The 16,219-nt window shown below is 41.5% G+C and overlaps 1 protein-coding gene across 3 annotated transcripts in view; it reads left to right on the forward strand.

Annotated features, from left to right (window-relative positions):
• The window catches only part of LRRK2 (leucine rich repeat kinase 2), a 1,446,345-nt gene that overhangs the window by 493,044 nt on the left and 937,082 nt on the right, over positions 1-16,219 (forward strand). For all 3 annotated transcript variants that reach the window (XM_069229760.1, XM_069229761.1, XM_069229762.1), the window contains 2 exons: positions 1,085-1,290; positions 13,698-13,948. In XM_069229760.1, coding sequence (XP_069085861.1) covers positions 1,085-1,290; positions 13,698-13,948 — 457 coding nt within the window. The remainder of the gene's footprint in view (positions 1-1,084; positions 1,291-13,697; positions 13,949-16,219) is intronic.

Genomic DNA, 16,219 nt, shown 5'->3' on the forward strand with positions numbered 1-16,219 from the left:
TTGAGCCATTGTTTTCCTCCAAAATGATAACATCGTTTATCATACACTAATTGTCCCTGCACACTCCAGACCAGCAAGGTAATTGTCTCAGCATTTACTTCTATGTTACACGGACCACAAGCATTCTGCAACGAAGTAATGCGCAGTTTGGTCCGGAAGACCAGAAGAGGCTGTTTGCCTAGACAGAGCTCTCGATGCCGCCTTCTGTTCAGTGGCATACTGCACCGCCCCCCATACACACTAACAGCTGGGTGGAGGGGATGGGGTATGCCCCTGGTCCGATGAGGTGGTAAGCTAGCTCCCACTCACTAAAATATTTCTTACTCTGTACGCTAATGCCTTGTCAGAGCTCATTTGCTGCCAAATGTGTGAAGCACAGTGAAATTGAAAGAAAGGATAGCTGCAAGACAAGAAAAGGTGGATATATGAAATGGTGGATGGAAGGGAGACATGATAGGTGGATTGATTGATGGATGGAAGGGTGAGTTGATGGATTGATCGATAAATCTTTTGATAGCTGGACGTGAGGAAAGAGGAAGAGTGAAAGGTTTAAGGAATGAATATCTGAATGGGTGAAAGAATGAATGAATATGGCGATGGGTAAATACATGGATGCATAGATGTGTGAAAAGATGGATAGGGAGAAGGGATAGATGGAAATGTTAAGAAACGGATTGGTGGATGGCTTCAAGAGGATGTAAGGATGGCTGAATGGATGCGAGGCTAGATGGGTGAAAATACGGATGGGTCTGTAGAATGATGAATAGAGGTTTGAAAAGAAAGTTTCCATGGGTGGTAGGACTCTCTTGTTTCATTCACTTCGTACCAGTATCATCATAATCCCCGCAACTCTTCCCCATCTGCTAGTTATAATTTATTGGCCCCTTTTCAAACACTGAAACTGATGATGGAGAGTTGCCTCAAAGAGGAACGTAACTTGGCCATTATTGAGGCACATTTCTGTAGCTTGTACTGAGTGGTTCTCACGTTGGATAGTTTATCCAACGTTAGAATTATCACAGGCCTCAAAGTATTCAAAAATGATTCATGAAAAAAATAACTTTTTCCTTTTTTGTTTCCACAGGCAGGCAAATATTAAAACACTCAGACAGTTCGTCTTCATTGGCCGTGGAAAGGGAGCCCATTAAAGCACTCGACCTTTCAGAAAATGAACTGGAGACATTCAGTCTGGTAGATCAAAAAGCCTCCCTCATGGAACATTTAGAACATCTTGAGAAACTGGAGTTGCATCAAAATTCGCTTGAAAGTTTTCCAAAGAAACTATGCGAAGTAAAGTATATGTCTTTTTTTATGTGGTGCCTGATTTTAAAGTTGTAATAGAACAATGTGCCCATGACAGACGTATGGCTATTACGCTACTCATCAACTCGAGAGCTTTAGTAGACATCATATTTTACTTTAGTGCAGTGATACTCAAAGTTCGTCCCGAGGCTGCATGCGGCCCGCCTCACCTTAACATGCGGCCCCCTGGTGAGCAGAAGCACTGGGATGCTGCTTTCTTAATCGAAAAATAACACTCAGAAAAATGTTAAATAAATTGCAAGCGTTTATTAACACCAATTGAGGTAAAAGAAAAGAAGCAAATAAGATCTCCTTACCACTTAAATTTCGGAAAGCATTATTTTTTAAGGTATTTTGCAACAAACGTGTAAAACATAATAAAGTCTCGTCAAAACTAAAAAAATAAATGTATGTCATTAAAGAAAGACAAAACTCACAGCGGACAAAAAACACCACCTAGGTTGTCAGCTGATCCCACAGATCCTAGTGATCAAACAGGAACATGCAAGGTGGGATCAGCAAGGGTGTAGAACTAAATGCAACCATGATAGACAAGGAACTAGCAAGGAGGAATGCTTTACAGGAAAGAATGGAAAACAAAGGACACACTTGGCAGAAAGCATGTACCAAACATGCAACAAAACTAGAAGCAAGACAGCAGGAAAGCAACCAACTAGGAACTGATACAAGGAAATGGAAAGAAAGGCGAGGGCTTGGAAAAGGAAAATACAGAAGGAGAGGCTTCAAGAGAGCACACTAAGTGCTAGTGCAGGAATAAGGAAACACAGTAGGCAGAAACAGTTCAAGGAACAAGGAACAGCTGAGGCTCAGCAGTCAAGTTGCACTACAGGGGGTGCTAGTTTAGGAACAAGGATTTGCTAAGGCTAAAAAAAAAAAGGTAGCACTGCGGGGAGTGCTAGTTCAGGAACAAGGATAGCTACATCTCAGGAACAAGAGCAATTACAGCTCAGGAACAGGATCAAGAAAGAACTATGGCTCAGGAATCAAAATAACAAAAGCTCATTAAACAAGGGAGGAATAACTAAGGCTCTGGAACAGGAACAAGGAATAACTATGACTCGGAAACTTCAGGAAACGAGGGTTGGTCTCATCAGAAAACAGCTACAGTAACCAACACAGGGCTGAAGGGAGCAGAGGCTTAAAAGGGCTCACAGTAATCACATGCATCTGGTGTGGGCAGGCTAGCAGCAGCCCATCATAAGTGTCCTGAATTCCTCCACCCATCCTTGGCCTGCATGGGTGGAGATGAAGCAGTGAGCAAGGAATTCTAGGTAATGGAGTTCCAAGCATGAGCAGCCTGGCTTCCACAAAACCTGTCATGGATTGGAAACTAATGGTAATTTGCAAATAGCATCCAAATGGCAGGAAGTCAGAATATGCATGCAGGGGAGGTCTGGAAGTTTATTAGAGCATTGAAAAGTCCCCCAATTTGCCCCCCTGGTGATAGGCACGAGAGCACAGGGAGCGAACCATGACATTCTTATACTAAACTTATTGTTACTCCTAGCCATTTGTGTTTAGTAGAAAAGGTTTGCAGGAACATAATGGCTTACTGGAAATAGTAAAGGTAGGAGTGCTAGAGGGACAAAACATAGAGGAACAATCATTAGAGTTCAAAGTTCATCCATAGGCTTGTCTTTGACCCGATCACTTGACAACTTGTGCACCATTCTAGCAATCATGGCATGCATCAGGAGCTGTCCTGCGGGTGTCTGATCATTTTGTGCCAGGTCAGAAAATTACTAAATGCCATCCTCACTATACACATCCCTCACAGTGCTCACTCCTGCGGAAGTCCAGGCCGTCACTATACAGGAACCAGTCAGACTGGCCATGCCAGCTAAATCCTGGATCAGGGCACTTGGAGCATGTATTGCTCTCAAGCCCATCATTTTGATACACCTAGCCCAACAGTGCAACTCATTTTCAGTACTGCAAGCTTAGTCAAGGCTTTTGTACAATAAACAGCCTTATTATGTTGGACAGTGACATCTCTGAAGTAACTGTTCTGGCTTCTAGGGAGAGAGCATCCAAGAATAATGCCACAACCTACTGGAGTTGTGCAGATTTATAGTAGAGTTCGTAATCTGGAACACCCAACGAGCCCTGGGTTGGAGTTTAGTGAAGTGTGTGCGGAGCTACCCTATGCTTGTCAATGCTCCATTTCAGGTCTAGTGAGATAATATCTATTTTATAGAATATCTGTCTTGGCAACTGGCTGGGGGTAATAACCTTGGAAATATAACAAGTTTGGACAATGCTTTCCTCACCTTGACTAAAAGTGGCAATTATCTTCAAAAAGAGACACAACCTCTAATAAAGGCCATGATTCTTTGAACATTGCTTTCAATTATATATTTCTGACACATCCACCGGACTGAGAATATAAAAAGTTAGAGACAAAGCGTGAAATGGCATTTTCCACAGGAAGTCTTGCCCTCAGATCTGTTAGCATGGCATGTCTTCTGGTTTGCTACAGGTATGCAGTCTTGGACTACTAACCCTTAAAACTGTCTTCTTAGTAGCCATCACTTCAGCTCCACTTGTGAGCAATCTTCAACTCCCTTCTATTCATCCACCCTTTACATGCTTGTTCCAAGGCAAGTTGGTGCTGCAATCTAAGGTGGCCTAAAGTGGTGTCCTCTTTTGATCCGAGGCAATCTGTCACATTACTGACCATTTATTCTCCACCACCTCTTTCTAAAGATAAAGAAAGGCTGCACAGATTAGACCGTAGAAGGGCTGTGAATTATGCCATAAACTGTCTTAAGCCATTTAGATCAGATGACCAACCTTTTATTGGTTAAAAAGGTAAAGCAATACACAAAAGCACAACTTACAGATGGGTTATTCTGTGTATCAAGATCTATTGTGTCTCAGCAAGAAACACCCACCTTTAGGTATAAGAACTCATTCCATCAGAGCTAACTTTTCTACACCTGCATTAGTCAGAGGGGAAATGTAGCAGACATACGCGGAGCCCTTACATACTTTCTCTACATATGTATGCCAAACATTACTGTTTGGATTATGAAGTATGAAAAGATGGACACTTTGCCTGCTCAGTACATTAAGATTTTCTAATATGAAAGAACTTTTCTCCATTCCCTCCTCCAACAGCTTATTGCTTTGGAATGTATTCAAAGGCGAGGAATCTGCTAGTAGAATTATCCACTAAAAGAAACAGTTACTTACCTTGGATAATTATATTTTTGGTGCATACTCTATCTTTGAGCTGATTCCTCACTGCCTTTTCCCACAATTCCCTCTGGTAGAGATAAACCATTTAATACTACTTTTAATATTTAACCATATTAGTTCATTTGTCTCTAAATATTTCGAAAGTTGTTGCAAAAACAGTGTAGAACTGCCATTGTGATGCTGGTCTAGGCTATATGAATACAGTGACATCAGCATAACTTTGTCACATGTCAGAGCAGAGGCTCCTCCGTCTGCCAGCATCGGACAGCTATTAGAAAGGTTATTGAATCCAGTCTGTGTCTTGTGCTATTAAAAGGTGAGTGATCTGCAGGCAGATAAGTTATACACTAGAAAGATTGCTACTGAAGTTAAGGGTCTTTTTCCGCAGGTTGTCAGACCTCCTAAAGGTCTGGTGAGTCTAAGCAAATACGTTTGATTCCTGTGGATACCTCAGAGTCCTGCATGTATCTGTCTTAAACTATATAATTGAAGTCAGGAAAATAATTTCTTTAGTCGGAAAAGGTAACACAGCTGGGCCTGTGTTGACGAGCCTTAGATTGCAAGCAGGCGCCATTTGTAGATGTTTACTAGAAAGGGCTATCAGAAGTCACATGACTGGAATAGCTAGACTGAGATCACCATATTGTAATGGGCAGTTGTGTTTGATAAGCAGAATACAGGGCCTAGAGTATTGGCAACAGTAAACAGTGGGGCATGACGCCATATTGTCAGAGAAATATGATCCTGTTGCTTATTAAAAATATGGAGCACAGGATTATATAATCAGTCCCAGGTGATCATATTGTTATTGTGTTGGGCTGAAAAGTAAGAAGGATGGTTCACCATGTTGGGCTGTATATCAGATGTATGATAATATGGAATGAGAAGCAAGCTGGAACGGACTGATAGCCATTGACTTGAAGTCCGTTGTTGGAAGTTGGTTAGAATTCTGATAGGATTTCTCTCAAAGGTGGTTACAGTATGGTTGCTCTGTTGAAGGTCCTTCCAGAGTATTGGAGCAACAACTTTGGATGTCCATTTCTTTACCTTCTTGTTTCCAGTCTATCAGTTCTTGTGCTTTTACTTTATAGACATCTTTATTGCAGTTGCAGCTAGTGCTTAACAGTTCTCCTATTAGGGTTTTTTAATGGTGCTAGAAAAGTTACAGCTACTGGCTCTCATTGAGAAGTTGGCTGCAATTTCTTTTCTGCAAAGATTAATTTGATTTTTGCTTTCTTTGATGTACATGGTAACGTCCAGGAAGTCCATCTGTTTTTTTAAATAGTTTGAGGTAATTTTGATAACCTATCTGTTTGTCTCCATTGTATGTAGCTATTTCTTAAGGGTTGATGCTGATCCCTGCCAGATGCCTAGAATGCTATGTATATATCTGCCCCAGTATGTGACGTGGCGAAAAGTCAGAGAAAAGGTCTTCCCATAGCCAGAATGTTTCTACTTCCCCCATCAGTATACATGAACATGGTGTGGCAAATTTGGCTCCCATCAAAGTCTCTTTTATTTGTAGTTAATAGTCTTGGTTGAAGCTGAAGTAATTGTTAGTGAGACAAAAATGAAGCACATCAAGTATCATAATGTTCGATTATATAAAATGAGTTCATTTAGTTGCCTGTTTAACTGCTTGCATACCATAGTCATGTTTGTTAGATATATAAAAACTCAATGTATATTTTTCCTTCCATTCTGTACTGTTCAGTTTGCCTAGAATGCCCTTGGTGTGCTTGATATATGAGAGAGGGTCTTCATAATGGGTTGTAAGTGATACTTGATGTATTTGCCACCGTGGGAGCAGATGGAGCCAAAATCAGCTGTGATTGGGCATCCCTAGCAAGGGAAACCTGTTTTGTGTATTTTGGGCAGGGGATAGAAGATTGCCATCATTGTGTGTTCTAAGTAGATATAGTTTTTGTCTTCTGATGTTAGTAGTCTATTGGTGTACAACTCTTCCAAGTCATGTTTTTATATGAGTTGAATCTGTTTGGTGGGATTAATAGAAAGTTTTTGATGAAAGCTTGTATCTGTAAGTTGTTTTTTTGCTTTCATAATTTATTCGTCTAGATGTAGTATGACCAGGTTACTTACCCCTTTGTCAACTTTTTGACAATTATTTGTGCTTTTTAGTGCAAGGTTTGAATTGCCTGTTTCTCTGGCCTGTTGATATTAAAGGTACTTCACCTCTTTCTTATTTCGCCAGGCCCTTTTCCAATGTCCGAAGTGCAGCTATATGGAATACGTCTATCATATTTCCTGGTCGCAGTTGATGGGTAACTGTAGATTCGGTTAGCATGACATCCATCATCCATCATCATATGTAAGGTGTTAATTCCCAATTTGTGTACAGTTTCTAGAGTTGAGTTGCTCGTCTCAGTGATCAAATCTGACAGAGTAGATAGAATGGATAGAACGTGAATGTTCTCAGGTTTTCTCACTGTGAGTGGGCCATTATTCTGTTGTTGTTGAGGTAAATTCAGTTTTAAAGGTTTATTGAGGAAAAATGAGGTGAGTTTCAGTTTCTGAGTAAATGTAGAGAGATATATTTGGTTTTGATTAGGTTCCAGTATGCTGTAGGACAGAATTTGGATGGTTGATCATTCTAATATGATCCTCTGTTAGGTTGGTATGTAAAAGATTGACTATCAGTTGGTTGGATTTGTGAAATCTTTCTCTTGTTCCTTTCTCCGGGCTTGAGATGTTACCCCCACAGTCTTTTGTTGACTGGCTTTATCTGGCAGTGATGCCTGCCTGGTTCCTGTATCTTTCACACCCTGATTTCTTAGGCCTAGTCGGGAAGGTTTTACTTCCTCTAAACAATTAACACCAACTTCGCTCTCTGATGATTTATTGTCTGGACTGGTGGCTGTGTTGGTGAATGGTGTAGTCCTATTGTTGTAGTTTTATTCAGTAGTGTCTTTGGTGAATGTGCAGACCGGACTTAGTTGGTAATACGGCCAATAAGCATCTGCATTTTTTGTTTCTCTTTATTATATCTTCCTCATATTCATCCATCACTTTGAGATTTCACAATTTTTGTTAGTGATGTCACTCCAGTTTCCTTCCTCTATTTTCCTGGTCAACTCACCCACTTCAGATTTGTAATTGTCTCATTCTTCTTCTGCAGTACCAATTCGTTGCTTAATCATATTATGCCAGGAGAGTACCCATTAAATCAAATTCGACAGGAGCAAACGCCTTTTACCCAACTCCCTCCAACAGATGCGTGCTCAGCCTTACTGATTATCTGAACCCTGCATCCACTAGGTGGAAAGGGGAATGGGAATAGAAAAAGAGAGACTGCCTCCAGATCAATTTCCAGCCTGTGTCTCCCACTTGAAGATAGGATATTCAGTGTGTGCTTCTGTAACCTGCACCTTTCTTCTTCTTATTTGGATTTCTTTAAAGGAAGGACCTGCAGACGGGTGATAAGAGCATAGATAAGTACATTCCTACTGCACATTCAGCTGTTCAGCCATTCACATTCAGCCAATTCTATCATTCTTCTAACCTGGATCTTTTGAGAGACCTCTGTCTAAGAAAACAATGTTAACTTAATATCTTCTTTTCTCCAGGAGTCAAAGGTATCCAAGGTTCTCTGGAGAACAGTTAAAAGGTTCACAAATATACAATCTACCAATGTCTTTTACAGGAAACGAAAACTCCTTCTCAAGGTTCAGTTTTCTTAAACACAGTCTGTTGGAATTAGTCTGAGCACTGAGGTTTGTCTCTAAGACTGGCAAGTCTGTAAGATGAAGAGTTTTTGACTATATATGTATATATATATATGTTGGCAAGTCTGGAAATCATACAAAAGGATTCCTTACTGCAGTTGCTTGAAGTTCTGTGAAGCCAAAACAAATTCTACTCAGAAAGCCGATAGCTAGTTGTTGAAAGAAGGAAGAAATTTAGCTTCTCCAGAAGGGAAAAAGTAGCTGGTGTGCACACCGTAGCACGAAAAATAATTAATTACTCAAAACTGGAAGAATTCTCTTTGAAATGAAGCGCCTCAGGAACACTGCTCATTCTCCTCAGGATGACAGTTGAAGTGCACAGCTCCCAGAGAGAAACAGCTGGAGGGAAGCTTAAGCATGAAATTAAGGTAGAAACACTAGAGCGCTGGCCTCACAAGTATTTGCATCCACCATCTTGAGTGGCAGTTAAACCTGAAGAAGCTAGTTCTAAGAACAGCCTCCGCAAGAGCCATCGGAGTGAGGATGCTGCTGCATCCAACGTGGGTAGAAGGAAAAGGGGAATCGTTTTTGTTGAGGGAAGAACTTAACAAAGCTGGCAATAGTTTTCCTGACATATTGTTTGATGCTTCCTTCGGATTTGTCTCCCATATTTTTATTTTATCTTGGTTAGTGCTCTACCTGAGGAAAAATAAGTTTTCCAAAGCCTCCTGGTATTCAATCTGCATCAGTATTTTTCTTGAACAGAGCACCTTTCTACCATTTTTTTTTTCTTCTTTTTGAGAGCTTTTTCAAACACCTGGAAAGTACTTTCAGCTTTGTTCAGATTGAGTTTTACTTGGTTGGTAGTCCATGTAGGGGAGGAGTAAAAAATGTCATTGGTTGTGTTAATTATATCTTCATGGTGCCTCCTAAAGTTTGCCACCTTGAGCTTTTGAGATTTGTGGCCTAATTATAACTTTATACTTCTATGTTTAAGTACATGGGGGGCGCTGGGAGCTGTAGTTCTTTTGTTGACCTATTCAGATTGGTTCATATTTATGAATTTCCAAATTCTGGGTATGCCCCCAAGCCCGCCAAAAGCCAGTGCTTATTATAAGGTTTTGAAATGCCTACATTATCACACATGCATTGTTTAAAAGTACTTTAACCTGTAAGATTGGTTGGAAGAGAAAACACTTGTACAGTAGTGAAGAGAATATCGTTTTTTTATTCACTGTTAATTATTCCAGATCTTATCTTTTGATGTACAGCCAACAAGTGTTTCACTCCCCAGTGGTGTGCAGGCCTGGGGCTTTTTTTCAAGGCTGCAAAGAGTTACATAGTAATGAGAGAATAGAATGAAATACACAAACACAAGCTGTTTGTTGCTAGTTTCTTTGGTTATACATTTTATACTCACTACTACCATGAACACACCTGGTGAGTTCCACTCTGTAAGGCTCAGCACATGAAAATAAATAAAAAAAGAGAAGGAGGTACAAGTGAGATGCGGAGAGATGGTGCTAGTTATTCACCCAGATAAAAGACTGGCATGTGAATACCAAGCAAGAAGCAATGCTCCATAGTTATACACAGAGTTATTTGCTCAGAAAATAGGCTATAATAAAAATTTCAAAGTAAGTATTGCAAAGTAAGGTACCTGTGGAGGCGGATTAATTTAATTGAGTTCTAAGTAGTCTGATAGATGGTTAAGAGAATGTAGATGAAGACATAAAAATAAGGAGGGTGAGGGTGCCATGATGGTTAGCCATGGATGAGCTGGTGAGTTTGTTGTGTTGTTTTGTGGCAGGGAAGATGAAAAACATTTCCGTCTCCAAAGCTTGGTAGTTGAAATATTGATATTGCCTACTGAGACGAGTGGGTGATGCAGTGAAAATGTTAGGTGATTTTAAGCTTGGACAAGCTGTTAATGGACGGTTACAAAAAGTTGTCCTTGAAGGGTAATACTGTGTGTCAGACATAGGCTCTCATAATGACTTTGGCAGTCTTTTTTAAGATCACCAAAGCCACATGTGCCAGAAGACCACCAGTGCTGACGGTCTTCCACCCACAATATTATGAGTACTGCTGGATTTCTGCCACATTTTGGACGGAAATCCAGCAGTAGTTGTGCTGGCAGGTGGTGGCACAGGGGCGGTTCCACCACTGGCCCGCCTCGGCAGAAGGACTCTGCCCACCGTATTATGAGCAGTAAACCGGCATGGCGGTGTCCTGATGGCGGGGCGCTGACGGAGGTGGAAGCGCCTGTTCCCTGCCGGACAACCTCCTCACCGGACAAGGTAAGTCGGTCGCCCGACAGGGGAGGGGTGTTGGAGGATGGAGGAAGTTGTGTGCGTGTGTGAGTGGGTGTTGTCTGCGTATGTGCATGTATGTGTGTATGCGCAGTTGAATGTGTGTATAAATGTTGAAGTGAGTGCGTTGATGGATGTAAGTGTGTATGCGTGTGTATGCATGTATGAATGTTGAAATTAATGCGACTGAGTGTTGTAGTGAATGCGAGTATGAGTGTTGTAGTGAATGCGAGTATGAGTGTTGTAGTAAATGCGAGTATGGGTGTTGAAGTGAATGTGAGTATGAGTGTTGTAGTGAATGCAAGTATGAGTGTTGTAGTGAATGCAAGTATGAGTGTTGTAGTGAATGCGAGTATGAGTGTTGAAATGAATGCATGTATGGATGCATGTGAGTGAATGCGTGTATGTCAGTGTTGGTGAATGAGTGTATGCCGGGTGCGTGTCTGTGTGCGTATGCATTTATGCGGAGTGGGGGGTGCTCTGCCTGGAGGGGGTGTTGGGGGTGTATTGTGCTTGCTGGGGGTGGGGGGATGTAAGGGAGTCATCTGCCAGTGACGGAAGAAATTCCCTGTCATTGGTAGCCTTTCCGTCAAGGTTTTCGTGGCAGTGCTGCTGCTGCAGAAACCCTGGTAGAAAGGCGGCTCATAATACCGTTGGCGGTCTTCTGTGGACCGCCGGGTCGGAGATGCTCATCTTCAGCCCATCGGGTCCAACCGCCTTAGCGGTCTGAACGGGGATGTGGCAGTCTTCACCACCAGCCTGTTGGCAGTGAAACCGTCACTGTGGCCCTGGCGGTCCGAAGACTTCTGGAGTCATAATGAGGGTCATGGTGTAGGAGGTACAGGACTGATTGTACACTTCTTGGATATTCCCAAATTAGCCGTCCTGAATATACTATCAATTTCTCTTCTTAACATAAATATATATGATTTGGCCTGGATTTTGGAAAGCAGTACATTGCTAGAAATTGGTGGAACACAGACCAACCAAGTTTGGTAGGATGGGCTAGACCATTGGCCTTTGCATCATATGATACCAAATTAAAATCTGGAGAGACTAGATGGAATTCTAGGGAATCAGGAAGAGGCAAAGACTTCCCCCACATATGTATAGCCACACATGTTTAGAAATATTGCAGTAAATGATGTCTAACTTGAATTGTGTCAAGAAGCAGTAATTCATGTTCAGAAATGCTAAGCTCCCACATAGGATGTGTCTTAATGCAATTCAATTATTATAGATGTTTAGTGTACACAACATGTCAATTGAGTGCTTCATTTGAGATGTAGAACAATGTTTCTCATTGACAGGAAAGTTCTTAGTGTCAGGATACACAAAAAGAATTCTGGAGTCACCCTCAGTGCTCCGGAGACTACATCACATCTTTTGTCCCATCCTCAGGGCTGTCATGAGCTTTCACCAGTAGTAACTATCCTTTTCCTCAGACATAGACCTGTGTATTTTCCCCTCCCGCACCCCTCCTGGGTTATTAATATGTTAGATATGTCTGACTCTGTGGGTTCAGGAACTGCTAGATCACAAGTTCCGAAATGTTCACTCTTCCCCTGAATCTGCAAATAGTTCCTCACCTCCATTTTTTCCTTGATACTCTGCCAGATTATTTTATAGGTACTGTGACCACAAAGTTGACTGCTTGGGAAACCCTAGTGGTTTTAAGCCTCTGGTCTTTCTTCTGCTTCTACCATCCACATTGCAGTTCCTCAACACTACGGGCATCAAAAGACATCGGAGGACTAGACTAAGGCAGCAGTCCTCCTAATTTGAATAGCACCACTAATACAAATTCATCACCCAATCCTGACTTTCGTCCTGGCAGCTCCAAATTAGCTATATTTGATGAATGATTCATTCAAAGATAATTTTACAAAGCCCCCCTCCTTGGAGAGAATAGCTTTGGACAGCGACTTGGAGACCAACACTGGTGAACAGAAGGACCTGGATCCAACTAATCATTAGTATGCTGTCACAGCTATTGCTTTGGAAGCACTGCAAATTTATATCTTTGTACACCCACTAGAGAATTATTGCATCTAGCCTTAGTGTTTGCAACTGCCCACCCCCTAAAGTGAGCTGTCGCCATTCAACAGCAGAAACTCATGCAGGTTTGAAGATTTTTAGGAAGCCTTTTGCTGAGCCTGCCATTTCTAAGCTACTGGCCAAAAATACCCCGGCCAAGGAAAGTTAGTCCAGTATTTGCTTGTTTTTTTCCCTTGGAATCCATTCCTACCCAGACCCCTCCACTCTGCCGCTTCCAACTCATTCTTTGGTGTGCAAGGTGATGTCCTTAAAGGTACAGTGATGTTCTCCCCGAAGGGTAAAGATGAAAGTTGTTTGAGGCATAAAGTCCAGGAAGTTCACGGTCAGCCAGGTCAAAGAGGTTGTAGAACAAAAGCTGCTAATGTTAATTAATCGACAAAGCCATCTGGACTTTAAGCTGTGCTCTGTCAATGGACAGGTAGTCATGACTCTAGTGAAATCTGAAGGCCCAGAAAAAAGGCGGTGAGCTCCGCATTGAGTTCCACAAGTCTTCACAAGTTGAAGACTGCCACTGTCACAGACAACATGCTGAGTGCCGAAAATCCAGTGTCACTAAAACCCCTTACTCAGCTGTCAAAGGGCTTCCAGTCTTTCAAAGTTTAGGAATTCTTTTTCTTCCTAGACCCTCACTCAAACCTCCTTTTCTTAAGGGAAAGCCAGTCAAACAGTTTTGGTGTAAGGAGCAAGTTCACACACCTGACCTCTGCAGATGCAAATACATCCATTGACCTTCTTAGGGACTAGTAACCCTTCTGGCACTTCATCACAGGATGCCCTCTCCACCTCATGGAGGGCACATCCATCCTTCATCCTGCACAGACCTCGTCTCCACTTCTAATGCCAGTGGGAGTGGAGGAAATCAATCTACCATTTCCCCCCTCTAAAAGTGTCCATGCTCTTCCTAAATACTCCTTTTGATAAGTTGACACTGCTAATACGCCCCAAGGATCACTGGAAATTAGGAACTTAAAACTTAAAATGCAGATATAATTAGTAAAAGAGTTGCATCTTTGTGTTTCAAATTTAGATTTGGGAATTTCTTTTAAAGACTCATAGTTTTATGTATTCAAATTAAAAGTACTGCTATAATGGCACTAACTCAACTTTTCTTTCATTTTAGACTTTAAAATGCTTGTGGCATTTGGACGTGCACAGTAACCGGTTTACATTGTTTCCCAGCCACATTTTGGAGATCACTCATATAAAGTACCTCGACATTTCTCGAAATTATATTGGTCCTTCTTTACAATTATCTCCAACTCTGAGATGCTACGCTCTTAAATACCTTAATCTCTCTTACAACAACTTGACGAGTATTCCTGAATGTATTGGGGATGTTTTGGAAAAGCTTCAGGATCTTATTTTGGAAGGGTAAGAGTAACTGTTTGAACATTTCTGGTATAGAAGTGTACTAACATTATTGCATTCCTATCAGTATAACTCTAGTTGTGTGTGGATTAGGTGTGGAAACTTTTAAATAGTAAATTATTTGGTTGCACGTCATATTTCTGAAATAAAAGCAATTTTACATTGTTTAAAATGTTCTTAGCAGATGGAAAGCTTTCTGCCTCAGATGGGCAAAATCAAAAGCATGTGTCTAGGTGTGTGCAGTGGTTGTACATTTTCTAGAACTAATGTGTTAATCTTTTCTCCTCCTTTTCTGAGTTAGCCCATCACTAACTACCTAATTCCTAATACCATGTTTGCAATCCAATTGGTTTGCCTAACATGACCATGAGACCAAGATTAGATGATAGAAGCTCAAGATTGATCATCTCTGTGGCAAGTGCTAATACACTATGGAGTGCTATATTGTTACTATGTCTGGGGAAGGATTAAAGGGGTGGGACTTCCAACTGTCCTTTGTAATGTATTTTATTTGTACCCTTACCCTATTTCTTTACTAATTAACACCATTAATTTATTTCTATTACTTACCTATGCTTTAACAATTTATTGTCCCATTATGTAGCTGTGGCAAAGTTGTGCCCTTGATGTAGATTTTTTTAAAACATCTTTATATTTAAACCAAATAACATATTAACACACCACATAGCTGTTACAGAATCTGATGTCAGCTTTATACCTTTCGGAATTCCGTGCATCAGGTCCTACCCTCATTTTCGCATCCTCAACTTTGAGGATTCAGGACACCAGCTTGGAAATGGGGCCTTGTTTCATCTTCATTCGTGGGGTGGGGGAGGGGACAAATAATCCCCCTCAATAATCATTCCATTTATCCCATATTATCCCCCATTATTTGGACATCCTTTAATTCTATAATCCACTTTCTCAGCTATCATGCACAAGTCCATGTCATTCTTCCAGTCTCTTAGGTGTGGCACTATCTCTGTCCCCAATTGACACTCAATGTTGCGTTTAGCTGTTGCAACAGCCCAAAGTCATCTAAGTCTGGCCCATTCAGTTAAGGTCTGACTCTTGCCAAATATAAAGCAGGCACCATTTGGCTGTGGAAGTTATAGTTGTGGCACAGAGGGTATTCAGACACTCTACTACTGCTTCCCAATAGCTTTGCATGACTGGGCACTCCTATATAATGTGGAAAAAAGTACCTTTCTGGCCACATCACCTTCGACAGGTGTCGTCTGTCGCTTTACCCATTTTTACTAGTGTGGTACAGGCATAATATACTCTGTAATACCTTGAGCTGCACCAACTGAAATCCGGCCTTAATCGCTATTTCCCCAAAGGAAGCCAGGACCTAAAGCCATTCCTCGTCATCTGTCACCCAACTTCAGGGCCCACTTCTCCCGCAGTTGCATAAGGATGTCTGGGATATTTTTTATTAGCTTGCGGTATGCGAGGGCTGTTACCTTACGCACCATGTAATCATCAAGTATTCTGTCCTCCAGAGGGAAGGATTCTGGCAGTTCCCCCTCTCTAGGCAGTACTCGCTGGAGGGCGTGCCAAACTTGCAAATAACGGTATGTTTCAGTAGCGACTAATTGGTAGTCCTTCTGCACTTCCTCAAAGAAAATGATTGCTCCCGAAGACCACAAGTCACCAACCCTGGAGAGCCTTATGAGGTCCAATTTATCAAATTCGGATAATTTTGATGCATAAGATTTGATGTACTTGAGGTATACCAAACCCAAGAAAAACAAAAAAGCTTCTTTCCAGCATAAATGCAACCGTGGAGCTTCAGCCCTGCCTCCATGCTTCTTTAATACTGAATCCGTCTGACTATATGATTCAAAATAGTGACTGCTGCCTTTTCTGCAATACAGTGGGGCTAAGATGAACACCTTGAAGCAATCAGGAGAAGAGGCCTGCTTCTATTTTTGTAATTGCATTTAAAAAGATGCCCACATTTTCTTATCACCGTCCAGGTCACCCTAAAAAAGAACGTCCTCAGTATAAGAGATAAGTTGAAGTGTCTATAGTGAGTTCCCTGTTTGGTCATCTATGGACCTGAAAAAAATCGCACATATATAGAATGAGAATCAGTATCTTTTAATGTTTAGTTAACTAAAACTATAACAGGAGAGCGTGGCCACGACTGCCAACAAGATGGCTGCAATATTGTACGGCTCCAGTGGCAGCGGCCCAACCATTAAGGGAATCTCTGCCATCATCGCCGCCTTTTACCCCCTGATGCCTGCATGCTCCTGAGGCATGGGA

This window comes from Pleurodeles waltl, chromosome 4_1, assembly GCF_031143425.1.
Source record: "Pleurodeles waltl isolate 20211129_DDA chromosome 4_1, aPleWal1.hap1.20221129, whole genome shotgun sequence".
Taxonomy (NCBI): domain Eukaryota; kingdom Metazoa; phylum Chordata; class Amphibia; order Caudata; family Salamandridae; genus Pleurodeles; species Pleurodeles waltl.